The sequence below is a fragment of the Rhipicephalus sanguineus genome, chromosome 3, assembly GCF_013339695.2.
Source record: "Rhipicephalus sanguineus isolate Rsan-2018 chromosome 3, BIME_Rsan_1.4, whole genome shotgun sequence".
NCBI lineage: Eukaryota > Metazoa > Arthropoda > Arachnida > Ixodida > Ixodidae > Rhipicephalus > Rhipicephalus sanguineus.
The window spans coordinates 34468037-34490183 of record NC_051178.1 but is presented as its reverse complement, the minus strand read 5'-3'; the positions used below and the strand labels follow the sequence as shown (position 1 = coordinate 34490183).

General features: G+C 46.7%; 1 protein-coding gene across 3 annotated transcripts in view; it reads right to left on the bottom strand.

Moving 5' to 3' along the window:
* The window catches only part of LOC119386545 (leucine-rich repeat and calponin homology domain-containing protein), a 189168-nt gene that overhangs the window by 148419 nt on the left and 18602 nt on the right, over positions 1 to 22147 (bottom strand). For all 3 annotated transcript variants that reach the window (XM_037653821.2, XM_037653822.2, XM_037653823.2), the window contains exons 4-6: positions 18115 to 18357; positions 5634 to 5761; positions 1702 to 1825 (exon numbers count right to left, since the gene is read on the bottom strand). In XM_037653821.2, coding sequence (XP_037509749.1) covers positions 1702 to 1825; positions 5634 to 5761; positions 18115 to 18357 — 495 coding nt within the window. The remainder of the gene's footprint in view (positions 1 to 1701; positions 1826 to 5633; positions 5762 to 18114; positions 18358 to 22147) is intronic.

The following is a 22147-nucleotide window of genomic DNA, read 5'->3' as shown; positions in this document are numbered from 1 at the left end:
GTCCCTGTCCACCTTTCATAAGATGTCCGATTGCGGGGCCATGACTTGCATGGACGTGGCAGGGAATCGTAAACTCAGTACTACTACGGTCCCTAGAATATTCTAGGGACCACAGTACTACGATATTGCCTCGAGTACGGCAGCACGTATAAACACGTTAAAAAAATGAAAAGAATAAAAGAGCGCGACGCCAACGCCATCTGTAATCTAAACACGAAGGCACTCAAAGGCACATTTAGCCCTCCAAGATTCGCGCACACAATCTCGGAGGCTACGACCCGCGGCTGGCGGCGCGCATGCCCGCGCCAGGCCCGCGTGTGATAGGCATGCGGGAAGCACCTGCTGCGCTGTAGCGTAAGTTTTTTTTTTTTTATTTATAGATACTGCGATCTGGTACCAGATCTTAGCTGATCTTTCACCCCCCGACGTTTGATACATCGGGGGGTGAAAATCGGTTCACAACAACCATACTCCATTACATTGCAGGCTAATGGACCTTGGCCGGGATCACAGAAAAATTCGTGTCACCCCGAAATTTGTACAAGCCGTGATCGTATCACCGAGGTTATACTGTAGCTACTTTGCATTTCCTTGGCATGAGACAAGCACTACGAGGTTTACGGAACACTATTTCAACCATCCACATTGACTTAATAGTTGCCTTTAGTGCCCCTTTAAGATTAAACTTCCAGCGTTACACCTATTTCAGCATAAACGAAACTATAAGCATTCGCTACATATATTACGGGCTTACGTTCACGCTTTGCAAGAGCCATTTCAATTGAACGCCAGGCCATGCTTTGTTTATAGCCTACACCAATCAGCAAACTAGTGCATTTCAGTGTTGTCACCAATTAACTCACTACAAAGAATCAATCTACAGGCATGCCAGCAACACACCGCACTCACTACAAAGCCGAACCACAGCTGAACCGAACGGCCGAACTGCTGGGCTCATGCCACTAGCACTGGCTGAAAATTGGATTGTTTCAGCCACTAGAACAATGCAGTTTCGGTTTGGGAACCATCACCATTCTGCCTGTACTACAGCCGTGGAGGCCATGCCACCCCAGGCCATTCATGTTGACCTCAGTGCAGGCATGGCATAATATAAGTGAAAAAGAGCTGCTTGGCACAGCTTGGTGCAGTTTGACGCAATTAACGCAGCACTTCTATCGCTGCGAATATCCAACAGAGTGGAATAAGCAGCTATTCAACTGTGACCACCAGCGTCTTTGCTGACTGCACAAAGTGACGATACTACCAGATAAACATGAAAGATCCTTCCAGTTCTAGGATGTTGGGCCAACGCTACCCCTACAGCTCAAAGGGGGAGCACTTTTTGGAGCAGTGCTGACACAACAGTGCACCACCTGTCAAGCACAGGCAGCCTGCTTGGATCACAGAAAAAATATTAATTACAAGCATGCATGGCCTAACAGAAGCTTTTACTGACTGGCATTGCGAATTGCACGATTTCGTTTCATTACTGCGAGGCATGTCAACCTACACTCCCAGTGACACCCTCAATAATTACCAACATTTCAAACCCAAAGACCTGAGCCCTTGCTTGCAAAGTGCTCTTCTATTTAACAGTGAATGCTGATGGGTGAATTAACAAAAAGCAGATTTGCTGTTTTAGTCAAGGGTTCCAGGGAATCACAAGCAAAACACCGTGTAGAACAACAGCAGACTACATACCTCAAAGGACCAACGACTGTCGGTGGGATCTGATGTGCTGCAGTAACCGGAATCAATTGTGGTTGGTCGTTTGCCGCCCACAGGCTCTGAAACATGGCCATTGCTAGACGAACGTTGATCCACCCTGCAAATCACCACCAATTAGCAGTGCATCGTTGGAGCAGAACTGCTTTGTTCTCTCTTCAAGCATAGTGAAAGGAACTTGCATAAATGAATGCAGCGCACTTTGAACAGTGGTTCTCAGATTGCAAGAATTCACAACAGTTTCCTTTCACAACTGTCTTCTGCGATTAGCAATCACTGTGACAATGTTCTTACCAGCGTGTTGATTGCTATCAATGCTGGCAGGTGCAGGAACATTGACCAATGAGGCAGCCTTTTTAGGTAGGCATTCTGAGAATATTTTAGCATCAAAAAACACTCAAACATTATGTATGGTGATTTTTCTATTATCGCTAAAAAAACGCCAGGCCTGCGCTGAAACCGCAGCACAGTCACAGCGAAAGCTGGAAGAGCGGCATTTCTAGAGCGCGTTGTAAACTCTCTTGGGGCTACTAATACAAGTACACTAGGAAGGTACCCACTACGCCATAAATCACAATATTTGTGAAATTGGGAAGCACCTACAGTGCCATTATTCGTCATTGTGCGCAGAAGCGAGGTTCCAGCTACACATATGTCAGGCATTATGTGCACTTTGTTTACGTGACGACTGATGACGATGAAGAATTGTGGCTCAGCCCTTTGTAATGGGTTGGAAGCTTTAAACGGCTCACCAGTTACGTAATTCGCATTGTGTGACGCCCGGTCGCTATTTAACTCTCCCACCATGCAATATAACATACACTGACGCGAGAAAGAGAGAGGGGGGAAGAACTTCATTTAGACCCTGAGGAAATGGATGATGGGCTCATGGGCTCCCTTGGCAACCAATGCAAGTGCACTTGCGAGGAACCCACTATGCTATAAATCATCATAATTTCTGTGAAGTAGGGAAGCAGCTACTATGCCATTTTTCGTCATTCAATGGAGAGCCGTGGTACCCGCTAAAAACATGTAAGGCATTATGCGCACTTTGTTGGTGTTGTGCCTGATGACGATGAAGAATTATTGCACAGCCCTTTGTAATGGGTTGGAAGCATCCAACAGCCCACTCGTTGCGCAATTCGCATTGTGTGACGCCTGGTTACAGAATTCGCGTTGTGAGACGCTTGGTGCTTATTTTACTCTTCTACCACGCAATATTGCATTTGCTAATGTGGTTCCTTCCCGACATGAAGCCTGTATAGGACCTTTTTGCAAAGCAGTTTCAAGCACCTGGCATGGCTCAGAGGTTGAATACTGGGCTCCCACGCAGAAGGCCCAGGTTCGAACCTCGTTCCATCCTGGAATTTTTTCTTATTTCGTTTTTTTCTTATTTCGAGCGATACTGGTTACGGACACCGGCGGCGGCGGCGGCGGACAACTACGGCGCCAAAAACGACCGGTGAAATGATCTCATAACAGCTTTCGCTGTAAAAGACAGGGACAAGTAAAGAAGTTACGCATGACAGGCTCCGACTTAAAACAAAATTTATCCAGAAGCAAACACGTAATATATACTGTTGCAATCTCACTTATCTCGCATGTTAGTTATTTACTAGACTAAAAATCATACAGTCAAACCCGACTATATAACGGAATTATCTTTTATATCGAACTTTTTCCAGACATGACAATGTGTTAACGTCAATGCACAAGAAAATTTACAGCTACACCAAAGTAAAATAGCCGGAGCAGTTGGTATATCGAACACTGGGCAGTGCGATAAGCCCCATGAAGTTGGCTTTTCCTCACAAGAAGCTCTCTGAGGGGAAGCATGCATTTGGGAGAGCACCATGCAGAGCGAATAGAAACTATCGCTTGCCATCTCCCATGATTACTTGTCGCGGCAGTCGTGTGGGGTCGCCACTCGCTTCTCAGCGCTCTTTGTTATAAACACAATAGATGCCGTAAAACAGAAAAACCTGGCTGTTTTCCGCAAAGCTGGCAATAATCAACACAGCCAAATATAGAGAAACAAAGTTTAACATCACCGCTGCGTACAGCATCCCAAGAAGCCCGTGGAGTGTGATACCGAAGAACAACACCAACGTTAGGGCCAAGACCCACTAGAGGCTTCTGGCGCCCGACGTGCACGTACAGCTGCGCACTGAGATGTTAAGATGCTATTTACATCAATGCCATATTTACTTGTCTATAATCCACGCCTGCATACAACCCACATCCCCAACTACAAACCGTGGGAAAATAAAAAACTAAAAAAAATATCCACACATATTGCCGTAAGCCACCTACCACCTTGCATTATTGTCAAGCAGTGCCGTAAAGCCAACTTGCACACCCAAATTTGCATTGAAAATACGGCAAATTCTTGTTTTCAGCAAGTTTGATTTATGCCAGTTCAACTGCACCACCCTATCCCTTTCAGCATACACTCAAAAGCCCAGGTGCACGTGTATAATCGGTTAACAATTAGCAATAAGGTGCGTGCCTACACTTTTGAACCATGTATGATGATGAAAATGCTATAATTACTGTTCATCTGAAGGGCCCCTAAACCACCTCCGACATTTTTCAAACGTTTCAAGTAAACACGCGCATCGTGTGCAGAATGCCGTCACGATCAACGATGCTACACGTGGCAGCGCTACAAGCCGCAGGCGTTACACGAATTCCAAGAAACAATTTCTTCTCCTCTCCGGGCCCTTCCGGTCTGCCTAGTGACGTGTGTGACGTCAGCGTGTTGAATCTGTGATGCGGTATGCAGGCGATGCTGCGATTGGTCGAACAAGAACCTATGACTCCCGGTTAGTCTGCAAGCAGCTGCCCGCGCTCCTTGCTGTTCTTCATCGTGTTGCCCGCGTGTGCATGCTGGCAAATCGGCAACTGCGGCCCGTAACGAAACTGCCAAATCGCTAGCGTACCAGCACAGTCACACCTAGCGGTTTGGTAAGCTGCGTGGACTGAATCCAACAGTGTTTTGCAATGGCTTTCATGCATCAGTGCTTGGCTGCAAAAGAGCCGACTGGAAAAACGAAAAGACGCAACACGTGTCACCGTATGGGTCCATCATGTTGGTGATCCTTTGAAGGCGTGCGCGCAACAGAGGGTCCATACCGGCAGAATTCGTACGAGCATGGGCCAGCACGGCAACAACAGCAGTTAGCTGGGAAGCACGAAGTTCAGGGAGTCGCAGTAACCAGAAGTGCCCGATGTTTCAACGAGCGCATCAGCGATGACGCATGTAATATGAGATTGGGAGGGGAACTCGGCGAGGATGGCGAAGTGGCTTTGGGAGACCAGCCGATGACCAGAGGGTAGCGAAGAAAAGAGTGAAACGAGCGATCTTAGTGTTTCGATCATCAAACGTAACTCCGCTATTACGGCACCGTTTCGAAAAATTCTCACGGTTACGTGTTCGTTGTAGACTCGTGCAAAACTGTCGCACCACAACTAAATTTCGACCTCTGGGTGGTTTAGGGGCCCTTTAAGAGTCGGCTAGAGTATTCCACACACAAAGTGTCCTTTTGACCAACGCATGTTTCCTTGTTCCAAGCCTTGCAGGTCAACCCACTTTTTCATGCCCATGCACGAGAGGCATGCGTTGTGCTGTCACAAGCGCAAGTAGGCACGAGGCATTGCAGACACTAACAGAGCGGCTCACTGGCTCTCATGGTGGAAAACTCCTTGTTCGCTCTATCGGCTACACCGACGATGGCGACCCCGCTCAATGCAGGAATGGGTGCTTAAGAGCTGCGCTCTAAAAAAAAAAAAAGTCGGGGCTTGTTTACTGGCCCTTTAAGCTCAATTTCTATACCTCTATATTTTAGCTTCTACATAAAAAGCAACAAAACGAGAAGACCCGGAGAATCTCTGGGTGCACTACTCACGGTGTGCGGCTTCCCCCACGGCGAGGCAGGCTCCCATCAGCATCCATGAGGTGTCCTCGCCTCCTGTCTTCCTTGACGGCTTCCAGCTCCAGGTATTTGAAGACGTGCACCTGACCTCGCCTGCAAAGCTGTACAGCATATCGTACCGTTGAAATTTACTTCACACCTTAGCACCACTCTCAGTAACCCTCCTCAATGTTATGCCAAGCCAGTAATGCTACCGACACAACCTGCGATTTGAAGCAACTTTCAGGTATTTCACATTGGAGCACCTAGGAGTAGGTAATTTGGCAATTTAGAGTACAGTGAACTCCCGTTAAGACGAACTCGGTTAAGACGAATTCTCGCTTATGCCAAACAACACAGGACCGGTTGTTTGGTTCCCCATAGACTCAATGCAAAAAAAATTCGCTTAAGACGAACCGCCCAAGTGTATTCTTCTGTTAAGACGAACTCTCGCGGTGGTCAACAACGCTGGTGGTTCTGCGAAACGAACACTGCAGTCTTGGTTGGGCATTCAGGCGACTGAGAAAAAGCACAAAAGAAAAAAAAAGCGCTTTCGGGAGCAAAGACGCGAAGCAAATCGCGACGGGGAGGGCGCGAGATAAAGGAAAAAGAACGGTCAGCGGATAAAGCCCCTCACCCCCAGCCTGTGGGTGGGGAGGTGCGGGCTTTATTGGCAAAGAAAGCAACAAAAAGAGTAGGGGGATTTACAACTTGGACCCCCAAGCCATTGTATTCCCCTCCCGTTCTTCAGTTTCCCAGCTGGAGTACAAAGGAAAAGAGTGGTCAGAGGGGCAAACGCAAGGGGAGTGGGGAAAAAAAAAGAAAGCGACAACAGGAACAAAAATGGTCTGTGCATTACAATCGAGTACGAAACCAAAACCCGTCAGAGGGGTCAGGTGCATTGTCATCGCCATCACACAATGGCGGCCGAGCACATGTATTTTGTGGTCAATTCGCGTTGGTTCGCATAGGACCTGTGTGCGTTGTATCTGTTCCCAGTGAAGTGCAAATTGTGATCAGCCATTTTGATTATGGAAGCGCACGACAAGGGAAGGCTATTTTGCACAGTGAATATAGCTGCGTTGTGTCTTTTTCGTGGCGAGGCTTGTGACCGTGAGTAGCCCGATGGGATATCTTCAGCTGCGCATCGTTCAGGAAAAGTTACTACGGGCCGAAAACGGCAAAATATCCGGACCTCGAAGAAAACCTTGCAGACTTTCTTAAGCAATTTGTCAAGGCAACAGCACGCGACCGAGGCCCATCCAGAAGTGATCTTAGAGCCAGCAAAACAGGCTCACAGAAGAAAACGAACTGCCAGGACAATAAATTTTACATTCTTTGAAGGAAAATTGTGCTTCTCTCTCTCTCTTTTTGTAATCGTCAACATAGGAGCGTGCTACAGTTTTATCATTAAAATGTGGTAGCAGTATGTACATGAATTTTTTTTATTTTTGAACCCGCGAAATCAGGTGCTCGTACGATTCGTGTAAGTACTCTGCTTGAAGGCATAGTTTTTATCTAGATGAGCCAAATAAATGCTTTTTCTTGTCTTTTTGCCCCACATTGTAAGTCTACTGCATTCAGTGTTTCAAGTAACATATTTGGATGCACTTGGCATGTTAGCATCTCTCTTTTTGGGGGCACTTCTGATAAGCCGAACTCCTGATAAGACGAACAGATGACCGCGGCCCCTTCGAGTTCGTCTTAACGGGAGTCTACTGTACTTTTGAACATTGTGGCATGTAATTTTTGCATTTCGAAACATGTCAGAGCAGTATGAAGAGCAATTTTTATCTAGACACTTTGGAGGTAGTAAGAACAAGCATCAGCCAGTTTCTCAACATATATAAACGGAGGATACCGATTCAACAAAAATATTTAGTGAATGCCAATTTCCCAGCACACACGTGCATTCTAATATGCTGATCTCCTGCCCCATAATTATCAGCTATGATCCTTATAAAGTATTGCACTTAATATATAAACTCCCATTAAGATGAACTCAGTTAAGACGAATTCTCGCTTATGCCGAGCAGCACGGGACCATTTGTTTGGTTTCCCATAGACTCAATGCAAAAAAAAAAATCTGCTTAAGACGAACTGCCTAACTGTAATCTTCTGTTAACACGAACTTTCACAGTGACCGATAATGCTGGCGATTCTGCGAAACGAACATTGCAGTCTTGGTGGGGCATTCAGGGGCCCGAGAAAAAGCAAAAAAAAAAAAAAAAACACTTCCTGGAGCAAAGACGCAGAGCAAATCAGCAAATCGCGACACAGAGGGTCCCCCTCACCTCAAGCCTGTGGGTAGGGGAGGTGTCGGCTTTATCAGCAAAGAAAGCAACAAAAAGAGTTGGGGGATTTACAACTGGGACCCCCAAGCTATTGCGTCCTTTTGTATACCCCCCCTCCCCTTTCGTTTTCCCAGCTGGAGTACAAAGAACAGAACACAAGAGAGTTGGGGTCAGAGGGGCAAATGCAAGGGGAGTGGGAGAAAAAAGAAATGAAAGCGACCACGAAACCTAAACCACATTTGCAGCCCCAGCACTCCAGTCAGAGGGGTGAGACCCATTATCATCGCCATCGCACAATGATGCCAAGAACATTTTGTGGTCAGTTTAGAGCTGTGCGCCGGACTGAGACATGGGCGCGCTGCTGCCGACAGTTCTCACTCCGCCGCTGCCGTCAGCATGCTCTGCCTGCGTGCTCGCCCCCGCCGGCACACCATTTGAGGTACTATTAAATATACTTTTTTTTTGCAGTTAATCTACTTTTGTTAGACACCTTCTGACACCAGTAAAGACTCGAGGTTCTTTCTTAATGCTGCCCACTCAGCATAGGAAACGCACCGCAATCGGTTCGCCGGCCGCTTCAAGTAAAATCACTGGACTACAGAAAGTTGTGAAGTGCTCCTAATAATGTGGAAAGGCAGTGTTCGTTTCAAGACAGAAGTGTTAATAAATGTCAAGCTACTTTCGAGCTCTCTTTAGTTATATCCATGTCAGTGGCAGCGCCAAGGTTGGTGTTTCGCGAGGACTGTCGATATATTCTGGCTTACGAGACTACACACTCTCACACAAAACATCTTATATGAGGTGGGCTTGGAAGAGTAATAAAAGATGAGAAGAGTCGGTATTGAAATAAAAATAAATATGATGGTGAAAGCGATTTAAGGGGAGATGCGGGTCGAAAAACGCGAGTTTTCTAAAAAATTATCGATTTTTTGTTTTCACCTGTTTTGTTAAGATTAGTACCTCTACTGTTCTGAAAAAAAAATATCAATGTCGAGATTCAACTGGAAATGCTTTAAAATTGCGTCTAAAGAGCACAAGGTGGCTGTCAAAAGGCCGAAAGTGTGTCATCTTCGAGCACCTTGCCGCTGATAATGCGCCGCCGCTCGCCATTGTCGACCGCATGAGGGAAAGAACCGAGCCTCACTCTTCAAATAACGACGGTTTCCCGCGCTGCTGCAGCACAAGAAATAATAAAGAGAAGCACGCTTTTGCCGCCGTTTTCGAGCGCCGCGACTGGCTTTAAATCACGTGGTACGGATCGGGAGCCGCCATTGGCCGCTGCGCGCCTGTGTGTGCTGTGAAGCCTACTTGCAGGATCCGTGTCTCGTCCAGCAGCGCAGCTGAACAACGCTTTTCTCGAGTGCTTATCCGTTATGGATGAAGAAAACCGTAGGAAGCGCGGTCACCGGCCTGTGAAGTTTCACGCGACGCACAAATTTCGAGGACGCCGGTGCAAATCAAAGCCGAACACTCAAACCACGAAAAGATCGTCTGCTGCCGCAAGGCGTAGTGGCAGTGACGCCGATGCGTCTGACGAGTTTGCCGCGGCATTCGAATATGTGAGTGCCTCCCAGAAAAAGATCGGACTCTTCGAAGACGAAGAAAAATCACAGGACGACGAGTCTTCGTTGATTGCTGATATGACAGCACTGAACACGTTGGTTTAATCGAGGGCACTACAGTTTTGAACGTGTGCTGGAAGAGCTTAGCGTACTCCCGCCTCATGATCTGGTTGCTCTTGGCACATCATGGGACAGCACACGCCAGAAAAAAAATGTCTCGAAAACTAACAGGAGAAGCAAGGGCTCATCGGCGTGCGCTGAAGAAAAAATCTCTTGTCAAGGAGCCAGCTCGAAAGAGCCGTGAGGGCCAAACCTATGGTGCTGGCGCATTTTAATGGCAGTGGCCACTACAAGGAGGATTGTTCTTTCTTGTGTACAAATTTCGTCGCATTCAATGACATCTTTGATAATTAAACCTGCAATTTTAACTTTAAAACTTGTTTTTCTCAAAACACAAATTTTGCCATTTTTGTCAATGTGCCCCTCCTTTTTCGGGTACTTCTGGTGCTCAGATCTGAATGAAATTTTTCCCAAATTTTTTCCAAAGTACGAGAAATGCAATTATCTTGTTTAAGGTTCAATATTCTTATTATATAATAAAAAAAAGTTACGTAAACTTTTACTAGGGTAAGAAAAATATGAACTTCCCACGTTAAAATTTTTCACGTCTAGTACATATTTTGTATGGACTTCCTAATTAGTTATTTGCATTCAACACTTTATTTGAAACATTATGAACTATCAATTGTAAAAAATTATTGAAGTTTAGGTCTGAAAAGAGGGGGGGCAAGAGGCTTAAGTTTTTCACTTTGTCATGTTGCAGAACTAAAAGTATGCAACTTGCTAGAAAAATAATTATACATTTGAAATCAGCATAAAAAGTTCTATAAGCAGCTCAAGTTTCATTGCTCTAGGGTGAATATTAAAGAAAAAGTGTCTTCGAGTAGCATCTCCCCTTAAGGAACAAAGGCAGTTCAAAGGGGAAGGAAGGAATGGAGAGAGGAAGGGTTTACTTGTATTGTAGAAGTGCTTGGATTCGATGCGAAAATGAGCAGAATCTGTTTACGGTATATATCTAGAAAAAAAATCAGTTAAGCAATATGTGTAGATTTAGCCTTTACAAAGAAAGACAATCGACGGAATGCTCTACATATTGTAATCGATCAAACAAACATTCGCCAATGTAGGGTGGCAGGTTCAGCAAGATGGTGATCATAAAGTTCGTGTGAATTAAGCAACACACAGGATAGGACAATGCGGACAAAACACATGAGTGTGAGTGTAATATGCCTTTTGTTTCCTCTGCTTTGTCTTGCATTCTGCGCGATGCTCCATGCCAGGCTAGCAAACCGAGTAATCCCCCGGCTTTCCTTCGCCCGTTCTCTATCTTGAACTGGATTCGATTAACTAGGTCTATTGTAAAATCCCGAGCAAGTGCCCCCCTGCCTTTTTTTGGGAGATTTTAAATATGCACCAATTACCGAGCAAGCACCCCTTGCTGCGCACGTCCAGCTTTGCTTTGTGCCGCTGACAGATGGGCAAAAGTATAAGGCACTTCACAGTAGACCCCTTCTGTTGCTTGGATCGAAAGATGCTTAGCAGAAAGAAGTTGCATCGATGACAGATGGCCCTGCACTCAGTTTCTTTGGGTGGTTCATGGCTTTCGAGATCCGGTTCCTCAGATGAACGCCAAATAAAGAAATTAGGTGCTGCTCATTAAATCAGCAGGAGAGAAAGCCTTTAAAAAGACACACGCTGTTCGTTGGGGCATTTGTTGACGGCGCCCATTATAAAAAACAAAGCTTCTAAAGGCAGCTGGCTTCCGTGCCACTAGTATGGTTTTAACAGCAGGGCTGTTTAAGCAGGCCGTAAAAACTTTGGTGTCCGCAGATAAGCACAGGCGGGTGTACGCCACAGGAATTGGGCAAGCCCCACTACCGAGTGCAGCCAGCGCGAGCGTTAAACAAAAATCTGCTCAGCGAAGTGGAGCCCATGAAACACGTGAGAGAGAGAGAAGGAAAGAAAAAGAAAGGTAGAAATAGAGAGAGAGACAAAGCGCTATAAAAAAAAGAGAAAGCGCAAAATAGATAGAAATAAAGAGAATAAAGACATAAAAAGATATAAAGACAAAGAAAGCGAGGGAAAGAGAAAGAAAGAAACACACGAAAAAACAGAGACAAAGATCGAAAGAGATAAAAAACGCCAGGCCTGCGCGGAAAGCGCAGCACAGTCACAGCGAAAGCTGGAAGAGCGGCATTTCTAGAGCCCGTTATAAACATTCGTGGGGCAAGCACGCTACAAACGGACCCACTACGCCCACAAATCATAATTTTTGTGAAGTTGGGAAGCACCCACCACGACTTTATTCGTCATTCTGCGGAGAAGCGAGCTACCATCTGTAAGGCATTATGTGCACTTTGTTGATGCGACGGTTGATGATGATTAAGAATTATGGCTGAGCTCTATGTAATGGGTTGGAAGCTTCAAACGACCGACTAGTTACGTAATTCACATTGTGTGACGCCCGGTCGTTATTTAACTCTCCCACCACACTTTATAACATAGATAACATGAGAAAGAGAGAGAAAGAGGGAATTAACTTTAATGAGACCCTGAGGAAATGGATCACGGGGGCCTTATGGGCTTCCTTGGCAACCAATAGAAGTGCACTTGCGAGGAACCCACTACGCTATGAATCATCATAATTTTTGTGAAGTAGGGAAGCAGCCACTATGCAATTTTTTGTCATTCTGCGGAGAACCGTGGTACCCGCTAAACACCTGTAAGGCATTATGTGCACTTTGTTGATGCTGTGCCTGATGACAATGAAGAATTATGGCAGAGCCCTTTGTAATGGGTTGGAAGCATTCAACAACCCCCTCGTTGCACAATTCGCATTGTGTGACGCCTGGTTACAGAATTCGCGTTGTGCGACACCTGGTTGTTATTTTGCTCTTCTACCACACTACAGTAGACTCTCGTTAAACAGAACCTGAAGGGACCAAGGAAATGTGTTCCGTTTAACAGGAGTTTCGTTTACTGAGAGATGAACAGAAGTGCAGAATCCAAATATGAAACCAATTATATTAGATGCAGTTGTTCCATTTAAGCAGCAGTTCTGTTTAACAGATTTCCGTTTACTGAGAGTCTACTGTACATTACATATGTAAATGTGGTTCCTTCCCTACATGAAGGCTGTATAGGGGCTTTTTGCAAAGCAGTTTCAAGCACTGGCATGGCTCTGAGGTAGAATACTGGGCTCCCCCGCAGAGGTCACAGGTTCGAACCTTGTTACATCCCGGATATTTTTTCTTATTTTTAGCTTTTTCTTTATTTCGCGCAACAGTGGTTACGGACACCGGCAGTGGCGGAGGACAACTACGTCTTTGTGTTTAAGCAAGCCGCTGCAAGTGTTGACAATGTTTGTTTGTTTCCTCAAAATTATGGCACATACCCACTCTCGGGGATTGGCCAAGGCTGCGTATCAACAATGGAGAATCAGACACTCTTAAATATTTCTTTTAAACTGCAGCGCGTGGTGTGACCCCTCCGTGTCTCCGCCACACGGGGGCACCTGACGCAAGGTGTGGCCGGTGTTTTATTTTTTTTTTATTCCACATCACGAGTGGGTACAGAAAGGGGCCACTTTGTCGTGCGCGCCTCAAGGGCAGTTTTCAAAGTGAAAGAAAATGTAGGAGTGTTGCGTGATAGAAAACACGTTCAAGCTCCTCCTAGATCTGCATACCACCAGCGGTAAATGGCGAACATAAATAGCTCGCCGTTATTTCGCCTGCACATACATGCGTGGTTGAGTTGTCTAACATAGCGCGCTGGGGAGCCTGGGGTTGCTAGTTCGAATCCCCAGACGAGTACTTGAGAACTTTTTTCTTCTGCTTTATTTGTGCGCTTTTTATATATATACATACATGTACACATCCGGGACATGACGGCGACAGCAAAAAATCGCCACGAGTGTTCATATAAATGCTATCGCAATAAAACCCGAAAAAGCATCACACTGATAAAAAAAAATTGTGAGTGCACCAGAACTGCAGTTACATAGGAGCAGGCCCTTGCTTAAGATTAGTGACATGATTTAGCAGATTATAGCTTTGGCTTTTTGTACGTCTGCTTATTTAGCTTTTCAAGCTTCCCAAGAGCTTCATGTAGGGCATTGTTACTCTTTGTCAGGAGAACATCACAATAAGAGCCTTCAGCTATCCGCTCGGACACGCTGTTGGCATAGCGTCAAGTGTACTGCACACATTTAACAGACAACTAAAGCGCACTGTACCGCCGTCCGCTGCCTCCTCGTGTGGGACCACCTTCAAGAGTGCGGCGCGGGTGCCAAGGAACCTCCCTGCACTGACTATCTCGTCAAATGCGCCCATATGGCACTGCAAGAGTAGTGCCGTTGTGAGCGTACTGAACGCTTTTACTGGGTGACTACACAAACACGCTTCGCATCAGTCTGCTGTCACCTTCTCGTGCAGAACCACTAGAGCAGGGGTTCTCAAACTTTCTAGCCTTGGCGAACCACAACGGCTTTTCCAGCGCGCCCCGGAACCCCTAACTTTTTCCTGAGCGGGGAGGGGGGGGGGGGAGTAAAGATCAGCTAGTATTGTTGTTGGCAGGCTTGTATGTGCGAAGTGAACTACGAAGTTCTTCTCGAGGATACAGCTCATCGATCTCGTCGTTCAAAGCAGACAGACATCGTCCATGTTTCAAGGATGAAATCATTTTACCAACGTTGACTATTCGTCAAACTCTCCTGTGTAACCTTGTCAGAACTTTGTCACCATTACATCGCGTGTCCTGTGATTGTATGTTTTTGTTTCTCGTAATCTTGATGTGGCATCGGGACGATGCTCTCGGAAAGGGGGGGTAATGCCACGAGTAAAGATTGGCTAGTATTGTTGCTGGCAGGCTTGTACGTGCCGCTGTCGAAAAGATGATGAGGACGAGCTCGTGAAAAAGACGATGAGGTCGTTTTGCCAATGATCGGACCAGCCTGATGTTCTGCTGTACTGCTAGTTGCAGGCCTCCGTTACAGCATCACGTGACAATATCGAAGGGCATCGTCATTGATGTAGAACTCCCGATAACACATAGACTTGCGATTGCCCCCCCCCCCCCCCCCTTCCCCCCCCCACCCCAGCCCGCGAATGGCACAAAGTGCCTGGCGACCATTACACTGCATGATTCAGGCACCGCGCACTGTAAGCAATGTGCTCACGCAAACGAGGCACCGGATGTACATAGGCCTGTTTTATTTTCTGCAAAACAAGAAAGGAGGCATGCCAGTCACACAGCAAAACGGCCGTCGACCGATACGCCAGTCGTAAAGCTAAGCCAAAATGCTTGTGAAGCCAGCCAGCGCGAAGCGACGCCTCTTACACGTATCAAAGCGCTCGATGCGCATTTTGATTACAACACCAACATAAAGCAGTAGCAAATCACCGTGTATGAAAACTGTGCCCGTTAAACAAACCCAGATGGTGCACGTTAAACAACCCCAGATGGTCAAAATTTCCCGCGCCCTCCACTACGGCGTCTCTCATAATCATATCATGGTTTTGGGACGTTAAACCCCAGATATTATTCTAAAAGTGCATAGAAGAAACACACGCTTGGAAGCGTGTGTATTCTGCGAACGCATAATTTTCTTGGTATTCCTGGTAGAGGTGTGCACGGGCTCCGGGTAGCCCGAAAGCCCGAGCCCAACCCGGCCTGCGGGCCGGGCTCGGGCGGGCCGACGTACTTTCACCTCGGGCCCGGGCCGGGCTCGGGCTACTTGGAGCTTTATCGGGCCGGGCTCGGGCCCGGCGCAAAGCCCGACTCAAGCCCGAAATATAGAGAATGAGCGGGAATTGTTTTCCAGCACGCATACAGCACCTTTCCCGCAACCACCCTTTATCGCTTTTACTTTCCATTCGCCACTTTAAACAAAAGGGGAGCAGGTAAAGCACTGCCTCTGTTGCACTCCGACAAACAGAGAAGTAGCACCACCTGAGCTAGTGACGGTGCCACGCGACTGTTCCGCGTTAGATTTAAGGCCAAATCCAATATGAGTGAAAATGCACGCGACAGCGACGAGCGACCCGACGTAGATCGCGTTCGTGCAAGCTGACGCTTGGATTGGCATACCCCATACACGTGACGGCTTTGGCGAGCGAACTCCATTGTTGCTGGCATGAGGCCGTCTACTTGTATAGCAAAAGTGCCGCGAACAGTCTCTATTAGAGACTGTTCGTCGTGTGTTGTTTGATCATATTCGATATGCTCAATAAAATGCCAAATTACCGGAAAACGATCTTTTGTTTTCGCAGCGAACTTTCAAAAAGCCGGGTCGGGCCGGGCCGGGCCCGGAATTGTGTTTTCATACGTCGGGCCGGGCCGGGCGGGCTCGCAGCCCTTTGCTGTCGGGCTCGGGCGGGCCTTCGACAAAGTCAGTGGCCCGGGCCGGGCTCGGGCTCGGAAATACGACCCGTGCACAGCTCTAATTCCTGGCGCTGCTTGGGAAATCACGATGTCAACTCAGCCTTTTTTTTCCCACTAAAGCCAACGTGGGCATCAAAATTCTTGCTTTTGAGGCTGTTTTGGAGCAGTTCGGCGCAATTTTTTCGACTGTAATGCTTTTGGAGCAGCTTGGCGCAGGAAAATGGAATCGTATTAAAAATGCGCAATATGCGCAGCTGTCTCACCCCTGCTGGGAGCCGCTCTCACGTCGTGATTGCTACCGGGGGCCTCAAAGTGCATCCAAATTAATGCTGTCAAGACGGTTGTGACATTTTACGAAGATAATGCTTGAGCCAATCTTTTGACTTTCTGCCATGTGTAATTTACATGTAAACACACGGGTAAATAAATGGCATTTTCACTGTGCACCATTTGAAATTGCTTTCGTTTCATGGTAAAGGCACCTTCTGATACTTGGCCGTTCCATGTACTTTTTTATTTTCAATTTTCAGTTGTTAGAAGTGGGAGGTTGACCTATATTCCGGTTCGACCTATATTCCGGTATTTACGGTAGTATATAACCCCGTCACACTGGACAAGTTAATGCCATTCGGCTCGAATGTCATTCGGTGTAACGAATGCCATTCGATTTGTGGTGGTGCTACACAGGAAGAACTAATGTCATTTGTTCATGATATCAATGTCAATAATTCAGAAAAAAATGGCCGGTAAAGTTGAAGGTAAACATTGGGTGGTAGAAAAGTGAAGTTATTTATTTTAAAAGACATGTGGGAAGTCGCTTCGCTCAATAAACACGCATATCACAGACTATTTGGCCGCCACCACAAGACAAGACGACGCTTAGCCAGTAGCCACAGCCGATAGAATGAACACAAGCAACATGGCTGACATGGCTTTGTTGGTGAACGACGCTGCAGAGAGTAAAGCATTTAGTTGCTTTGTACTTGGCGTTGTGAGGAATGTGCACAAGCCAGAAGAAGAGACTTCATCGTGAGATAGGAGAAGAATCAAGAGACAGCCTGTTGAGTCTGCAAGTAAAACAAGGCAGTGTGCGTTCGCTTAAGATGTGCGCGGCATGATGCAAAAGAAAGAAGAAAAAATGTGTCGCATCTACTGAAGTTTTCTAGAATGCGAAGTGACAGGTGATGTGCACCCATGGCAGTTTGTGGTGTGACAGCACACGCACCAAAACCCCAAGCGTTCCGCATTTGTTCAATTTTAAAACGCGGTTTCACACGCGTCCATGCGGGAAAACAGCTTGCAATGGATCCGCGCACAATTGTCTTCCCAAAGCCTCATGAGAGCAAACGTCTCCGCCTGGGTGCAGTGCGCGCGTGGAGCTGATGTCACCACTGCAGATTGCACATGCACACAGGCGTATGCTTGTTTACATTATGGACGACAGCGCCGGCGGCCAGACACCACTGAAGTGGAGAGTAACAACATTTTGTGACAACCTTTCGTGACAACCTTTCGTACACCTGTTCTCGTTAAAATGATGAATGACTTAAAAAAGCAACATTAATAGCATGTTTGTATAAATGCATGTCAAACTGAGAATGCTGAATGCCACATTTTAAGTAGACTCTAGGGTAGACAGTATACATTCGGTTAGACAGCGACGGCGAATGTGTTTTTCAAACTCATTCGATTCTAATGACATTAAATATTGCTGTGTAGCAGCTGCATAACGTCATTAGATGCGAATGTCATTCCATTTGAATGACATTAAAATGTCCATTGTGACCAGGGTAGAAGAATGGCTCCCACCACCATCATGGAAAAAAATAACAAAGCTACAAACAGGAATGAATGGGCTTCGATCAGAAGGCCACCCAGTGATAAGCAAGTCTCTGCAGAATGGCACCATTCACTATAATCCTGAAATTCAAGGAATCGTGTGAACCCTGACAGGGCATACTGGTTGCCTATGTGCTTGGCCTCGATTCCACAACTTTTTCCACTGGCATGCTACATTGATGTGTGGTTTGGCTAGCTGGCTCACTGAACAGAAGGAGCAATAAGTGCCTTTCTTTTGTGTGCCCCTCGTTATTAGAGCACTTGTGACCCCACAAGTGCTACTCTACTTGGTATGAAATTGCTGCATGAATCTGCAAAGGAGCCAATCGGTGGACGTACAAAGGCAGGTGGGGACACAAGCGGGTTCCCGTCGACCAGCAGATGACGCAGGGAGCTCATGAGGCGCAGCAGGGGCGGCAGTCGTGCCAGCTGGTTCTCGGACACGTCCAGATGCCACAGGCGCAGTCGGCACAGCTCGGCTGGTAGCTCTGACAGCCGGTTACGGCGCACACGTAGTGACCGCAGAGCCTGAAGCTCCCCAATGCCTGGTGGCAGCTGTGACAGCTCATTACAGCTCACGTCCTGCGCAAAGAGGTATTAAAAGGCCATTAAACTGAAAGTGCAGATTTACAAACTGTACGTATAAAAAATACCCTGAATATTCCATCACTATTCACTCTTCAGACCCTATGTAGATGCCTATACAAAGAGCTTTCATCATTTCTATTATTAAAGCAGGAGTAATAAGCTACAATGACCTATTGTAATGTGAAGCTAGAGGCTTACACCATATGTCAACTGTCCAAGAAATTTGCTGCTATTGTTCGTCAGGAAAATTTATTCTTTGTCAGATAAATATTGACTATGAAATGTTAATCTGTTATACATTTCAAGAGCATCATAAAACGTGGTAATCATAGATGAAAAGTGATGTTGGAAATGATGGTGACGGTGAAACTGAAATGTCATCCAAGACATGAACCTATGAGCTTGTGGGAATTAAGGCATCTGTACTAGCTGCACAACACCATTTTCTTGCAAGGAAAAATGGTTGCGCGATCAATAGTCGGATACAACTTTAATATATGTTGGGGTTTAACATCCCAAAACCTCGATTTGATTATGAGAGACGCCATAGGCAGGCTCCGGAAATTTTGAACACCTGGTGTTCTTTAACGTGCACCTAAATTTAAGTACACGGGCCTCAAGCATTTTCGCCTCCATCGAAAAATGCGGCCGCCACGGCCAGGATTCGATCCAATGACCTGCGGGGTAGCAGTCGAGTGCCATAACCACTAGACCACGTGGCAGGTTAGTCGGGTACAACTTAAGAAGTCTGTGCGGCATTTCCTCCTCACAGGCGGATGCCCACAAGCCTACCCCGATCGGTGCACACTCCATACTGACATCATGAGCCGGGCAGCCAGTGACCCTGCCTTCGGAGAACACTGACGTGTGCATATGCAGGACTATTTCTTTAGTCGCGGAGGCAATCGGTTGCCGTGCTTCGGTCATCTGGGCGGGGCCTCTCAGGACTTCTAAAGTTGTATCTGACTATAGTCAAGGACGCAGAAGACATGGACAAGCACAAACTTTCAACTAACCTTCTTTTTCGACATCGCAGTCAATATATAAGCACATTCACTCACGTGGTAACAACGGTAATCACATTGTCACACTCTGCAGATTACAACAGGCCGCCCAGGAACCTCATTTCACAATCCATTAAAGAAATTGACATCCATCAGTTCAATCAGCTTCCATCAGTTCACGGGCACTGTTATCAAGGCTTGTGCCTAAAATCCTGATGCCTCAGAAACTCAGAGCACACGTGCAATGCTGGACGTGCGCAGCAAATGCGCATTCTCTTCATTGATAATCGATAATTCCTGTTCCCTTGGGTTGATGCACCGTCCGGTCTGCCCGACATAAGACTTTTCAGATGCAAGAGGAAGTTCATGAACGCCAACCGCGCAGGTTACACAAGGCAGCTCCCGTTTTTTGCCATACCCTCCAGGTTTCTTCTTAGCAGATGATATTTTTGGGCAGAGCCTTGCCAGCTTGCGCAGGGCAAAAAAAAAAAAACCAACAACACACAGTGCCTGCCCGCAACCTTCTTCAAATTATGAGAAGTGCGATGCATATAGGGCAACACTTCAAGGCGGCCCACAGGTTTCACACTGGAACAGGGTGCTTTTGTCTCACGCAGGAAAACCTCTACGATTGCCGTAGCGATCTTGCAAGGATACCCGGCACCCAACGTTTGCGGAATTCGGTCATTAAAGATATTCTGCATAGCATGTGGGCAAAATTTTCTCAGCGTGGAATCCAGGAAAGTTTCACAATCCTCCGCTTAACTAGCTTTTACTCTGCAGAGTCATACGGCAACAGTGGCTTCTGCGGTCAGGGGCTGTATGACCAACAAACATGATCGCTTAAACAAAGCCATAAATCTAAAAATTGCAGCGAGTCATTAGAAGGGATTTCATGGGTCAGGCCCTTTCCACACTACTAAAAAACGTCAAGAATAAAATCAACAGACTTGTCTAGTCAAAATAAAAAAGTTTCTTTAAAAGTATCATATCATAAACTGATCAACATATCTAAAAACTTTGATCACATTAGTTTTCTCTAGGATGCTTAACAACGATCCACGTCCGCTAAAAATATGTTGCACAAAGCAGGTGCCACACAGGACTGAATGCAAATCCCTTGTTGCTGCAGACAAAACACGATCTAAAAAGAAACAAAGGTGGAACAAAGATAAAGTTCAAGTAAAGTCTGTGGGAATTCGGCGTCCGCACGAGTTGCTCGACGGCATTTTTTCTTGGAGAATTCTTGCGTCCCTCTCTTCCCCGATCGGATGGGTGGCAGCTAGTCATAAATCGCCGTCACTTTGCTGCCACCCTGCCCCTCAAAGGTTTAGCACAGGGTCCCAATGGCCTAGTTTTGACGGGATTCGGGCCTTGGTCGCGCTTGCCTGAGAAGCGGGGGCGCAAGACAGGATTTGGGGAGACCGCTTTGGGACCTCAGGGGGTGCGTATGCATTTTGGCCCCTCCGGCCGGCGACGATCCTTTGTTCTTCGTCGCCGGCTGGTGGTTATGTCATCTCATTGGGGTCCCGACCTCAGCAGGCGCGCACTCCATTCTGCAGTCTCCAAGTCCCGAGGCAGCGCCTCGCAATCATGCACTGCATATTTCTCTCAAATGTTCCTATGTCTGTTCTGTTTCTTCTGTTCTGGGGTGAGCGATCGCGGAAGAAAGCCGAAGGGTAGGTCAGCTGTCCAAACTTGGTTCTTTTATAGGTGTGCCATTTGCAGGCACTAATTGATATATTTTGTAAATTGTATTAGCTAATTGGTGTCCTGTATAATTATGTTACATATGATAGATTGTATCAAATGATCGATCTCTTTGTATTAAAATCCCGGCAATAAACCACCCATTTGGAGAGTGTCGCCTAGGGTCTCCCTCGCTGCGTGCGCGGGCTCGCCATCTCTTCACGGTGATGGGTCGAGCTCTCGTGCGCAGCAGCGCGAACGGTACACGGCGCGAGACAAGCGCGAACGCGGCACCCCTGCACGGAGCTCGCAGTGCTCAAACCCGCGGTGGTGTTCGGAGCGCACAGCTAGGTGTTAACGAGGCCGTGCGCGCCAGGGGTCAGTTAAAATGTGACATATAACAGCAAAAGAAGGTAGGCAAAACACCACCACAAGTTATAAAATCATTGAGCAACATACCAGCAGAAGTTTGACAATCAATGACCCCACAGGGTTTGACGCATTCACATACAGCAACAAATAACTGCCCATGGGGAACTGAATAAAATAAATCCTCAACATCAACAGAGAACATATACTCAACAGAATTCTCCTCCTGCAGAAATCATACAACATCGCAATCTCACATCAGACGATGTAGTGCGATTTCTGCTGGAGGAAAATTCTGCTGAGTATATGTTAGTTGAAAGTTGAAATAAAGTGAATTGAAAGTTTACACTTGTCCATGCCTTCTGCATCCTTGTCTGGTTTACACGCAACCATTTTTTCCTTGCAAGTATGAACCAACTGGCCCAGCAGAATATTTTATTGCACCATTTTTTTCTTGGAACATTTCTGCATCCATCTTCTTCCAAACGGACGGGTAGCCTATGGTCGTAAACTGCCATCACCTCACTGCTACCCTGCCCCTTGGAGGTAAAACAAGGTGTCTGCCCCACTGGTCCAATTTAGGCGGTACTCAAGTTTTGCTCCCGCTTGCCCAACAGGCACAAGGGGTGCTTGAGAAGACCGCTTTGGGGCAGCTGCGCACACGTTTTCGCCTCTCCCGCTGGTGGCTACATCGTCTTGTCGGGACCATCAGCCTTGAAGCG